We start from the raw sequence: 4,195 nt of genomic DNA on the forward strand, positions 1-4,195 counted from the left end.
AGAACAAAAGTGTTGGATCCACTTTTGACAGGTTACCATGTGCCACATCGACCCGTGACACTCTGTTCATCAGAGATCTGTCTAACTTGACAATAAACATTGACAGATTTGTGATAGTCGGTAAGATACATGACAGCTGCGCAGCATCACTTCACGCGCTGTCATCGGATGTTCCAGAACATTCCTTCTAAGAATAGCCACTGAAGAGTCTATAAAGACGAAAGGGCTGGCTGCTGATAACAATCAACAGCCCTCTGGCTACTTTCCATTTAACTCACAGTTTAAATTAGTCGCTCGCACCTCGCTTCGCTCGGTGCTCGCTCCCCCCCTAAACCCTAACCCTAAAACCCTTGGCCTTCTTTCCATTTAACTCACAGTTTAAACAAGTCGCTCGCACCTCGCTTCGCTCGGTGCTCGCTCCCCCCCTAAACCCTAAACCCTAAACCCTAAGCCAGTGCGCTGGCACGATCAGTACGGGTGGATCGCCTTCATACCCTTGGCGCCATCATTCGTGTCCTTGCCGTTTAATTTTTTGTGCTGGTCTCCAAAGATTTTGCGCAATAAACCGCACAAGTCTCCGGCCACGTATGAAATGGAGTGGCACAGCGTAAAAGAATGGCGCCAATTGGATGAAAACATAACCCTTCTGTGCGAAAAGATCCGCTTATGGTGTCGCGTTCCTGGAACCCCACCTCCTAGCCCCAAAAGCTTCGGTTATGATCTCAGGTATAGCTCTGAAGCAGACGCGCAAAGGAGCTTTGAGGCCACCCGAAACGCGTTTATCCTGTGGATGGGCTACCTGTCGTATCTCGTCGCCCAAAGTCGTCGCGAGATCTATTCAAAGCACATCAAGCACGATCCCAAAAGCCCCGTCCCTGCATGGCATGAACGCCTCCGCGCTGAGCATCCTGACATCTCAGAAGTATGGCTGGATGGCTTGTATCATTCCAACGTATTTTCGTTTAACGCCAGAACCCCTCGTGTCGGCATGGTCTACGAGTTGAGCAGCACCCACGCGACACGCCCTCCCATCGAATGGCTTCTGGAACACCATGTTCCAGTCTATTATCCGTGGCGGATGCGGGAAGAGGAAATCTTCCTCACCCATAAAATACTCAATCTCGAACTTCGCCCCCCGCGCGACTTGTTGGCGGCGACACTTACAGACCTATTCAAGTCAATGGACGTGTCTCTCGCAGCCGCCTTTGCGCGCAAATTTTTTAATAAATCTCATTCGACGGAGGGCCTCACGATGAAGTTGCTGGGAGATGAGTACTCCACTACTTTGGTGTATTCTATCCTCAGTAACGATTTCGCCCACAACTCAGAGGCATTGGACCAGCACATGTCCCAGCCGTATGAAGAATTGGAACGGAAGCTCCAAAAGAGAGACGAGGAACAGCGTCAGCTCGCCATTGACAGCGCCAACCTGCCTACGCTGCGCATGATTGAACTGGCGAATGAAAACCACAAGCTGCTGACCTCCGTGCATGACGACTGGGATGCTTACTGGGCTGCAAGGGTGGAAGAACGGCGACGGATTCTGGCCAAAGAGACGCCAGAAGCTAGACAGGCTCGGCTGAACCGAGAGAACAACCCATCGGTGGTACGTAGCAAAGTATTTGTCTGGAAAACGCTGGTGTCCACAGAGGGAGCCAGCGTTTACATGCGCGAACACATCGCAACGTCACGAAACAGCATCGAGGAGGCCAAACTTTGCCCACACCGCAAGGTCTACAACGGTGTGACCGACGAATGGGATCTCTGTCGAGATTTGGAACCACCAGCCGAGTTGGCAGGCGCATCCGCAATGTTGGACCAGCGCAATCAGGCACAGACAAGGCCTGCTAGAGGCCAGCATCGCCGCGGTAGAGGTGTACGTCCCGCAAAACAACCCAGGCAGCACCCGAAACCAGCACCTGCCGAGGAAGAGTGGGAAGGCGTACCCTGGTACGACACCATTGAACCTGACCCCGATGCGCCGGTGGCCTCAACGTCGGCCCTTCCCCCCGCTCGTAATCCTTCCCCACCCCCTTTGCCTCCAAACAACCCGCCTGTCATTGAGGTTCCGACACCCTCGTCATCGCGAGATAGACCCCGCCGCGCACCCACGACACCCCCACGGCCCACACTAGGACGCCGACCGCGCAGTCGCTCGCCAACACCCCCAGAGGTTGCAACGCGCTCTCGCCCACGAGCACGTCGTTCCCCAGAGAGCGAGTCGCGGGTCCAACAGAGCCCCCCTGCCGTCGTCGAAGATTTCGAGATGGAGGAAGCAGGCCCATCTGTTGAGGATGAAAATGCGGATGTTGAGATGACCACGGACGCGCCCGCCACGGATGTTGTGCAACCCCAGCCCATTACACCCGACAACGATATGGTCAGATGCCTGCGCCAATCTTACGGCTACCTCCCTGGCACAACGACGACGCCCTGTGCCGCTGCAGACTGGGATGAACTGGTCGAAACCTTTGGGTTTACAGAGTTACTTACCCCAGAAGTTGCCCTGGACGCTCAACAACACATCAAACAGTTTTATCTGGCTTGCATTGAACCCACAAGCACAGAAATGCCCGCCGCCCTCTCTGACCTCAATACGCACAGCCTGACATCCCTGTCTCGTCTGCTGGACCTCTCGCAAATACACCGCCCCCATGAAAATCTGTTTGTTTTTTCAGAACCTCGTTCAGAGGAACACGAGTGGATGTTGGGTGTCGAAACGGCGGAGATCGCCCTTTACGTGTGTCGGCTCAGGTTAGAGCACTCCTGGGCTCGCATCGACTCCCTCACAAAAATGCTGCTGGAGAGAGGTGTGCCCTGTCGCACTCTCATGGGCATTGAAATGTCGGGTCGCTGCTCCACTGTCCAGGAGCCGTACACCCCTCGATCTGTCCGCCCGTCAGCGTATAAATTTGGTGTTGATGACTTTGAAGCATACCGATTGCAATGCGAGAACATCATCAAACACCAACAACACGGTCGGGCTGCCTTGCTGAGGGGTGGATTGGTGGGTAGGATAGCCAGTGAGTTTCTGAGCGTCGACGATGGGCTGGCTGGCCCCTCTAAGGAAATCATTCAGAACCGGCAGGGGTTCATCGTGCCAGCTGGCGACACGACTTGGTGTTATTGCGACGACCAGCTCACCGAGAACGAGCTGTCCATTATATGCGGCACCTACACGCTGTACACAGGTATGTTTTCCTTGTTTATTCTCAATTTTATGCACTAACAACATTTTTCTCAGCTACTAAAGGTCAAATAACTGTAAAATCGTGGTTCCCTCCCCCGAACCTGTGGCAGGTGCCCCCCAGCATGAACGGATCACAATGGGTGGAATGGACGCCTGCCAACGAGGCATGGTACCGTGAACGCGTAGAAGACATCCGCACTCGGCAGGCCCAGCCATTAACAAGAGTGCAATGGAAATCAATATTGCGCGGCACTCCTCCCAGTAGGAAGCTTCTGGCGGCAGCGTCTCAACGAGCTCAGGCCTTTGTCAACGGGCACGTACCGGTGGTGCCAACTTATCGTGTTCGCCCAGGCCTGTAGTTACATTGTCAATGTAAGTGTTTTTTCATTTAAGAATAGCCCATTCTAACAAAAATATGTAGATATATGCGTGTTTTTTTGGTCAATATGTCATATAAATTTATTTTTTGGTGTCTACACAAGAGAGCTCGCGTGAGATATATACAAGTTGATATCAGGGTAAGATGACTAGTTATAAAAAATCTAACAAAATTACAGTACAGCAAGGCCGAGGTGTATCAAATACAAAACAGCGAAATGGCAGCGACAGGAGGCGAGTAGAGGCAGCGCGGCGGCAGCGACAGGCGGCGACGGCGGGACGACAGGCGGCGACGGCGGAATGACAGGCGGGGAGGGGAGGCGGCAGTGGCAGCGGCGGCCCGGTGTGGCGGCGCAACAACACGCAGCAGAGTGCGTGTCGTGGTGGGCGGCGAGTGGACGCGACGGCGGGACGACGCGCGGTGACGTCGTGACGACAGGCGGCGACGGCGGGACGACAGGCGGCGACGGCGGGACGACAGGCGTTGACAGCGGAATGACAGGCGGCGAGGCAGGCGGCAGCGGCAGCGGCGGCCCGGTGTGGCGGCGCAACAACACGCAGCAGAGTGCGTGTCGTGGTGGGCGGCGAGTGGACGCGACGGCGGGACGACGCGCGGTGACGTCGTGA

General features: G+C 54.9%; 1 protein-coding gene across 1 annotated transcript; it reads left to right on the forward strand.

Annotated features, from left to right (window-relative positions):
* Positions 1–592: 592 nt before the first annotated feature.
* JR316_0010360 (uncharacterized protein) lies at positions 593–4,195 on the forward strand (the record flags this gene model as incomplete). Its single annotated transcript, XM_047896028.1, has 3 exons — positions 593–3,191; positions 3,245–3,545; positions 3,748–4,195. 3 exons carry the CDS (start codon positions 593–595, stop codon positions 4,193–4,195), a joined length of 3,348 nt encoding a protein of 1,115 aa, XP_047744073.1.

This window comes from Psilocybe cubensis, chromosome 10, assembly GCF_017499595.1.
Source record: "Psilocybe cubensis strain MGC-MH-2018 chromosome 10, whole genome shotgun sequence".
NCBI classification, from domain to species: domain Eukaryota; kingdom Fungi; phylum Basidiomycota; class Agaricomycetes; order Agaricales; family Agrocybaceae; genus Psilocybe; species Psilocybe cubensis.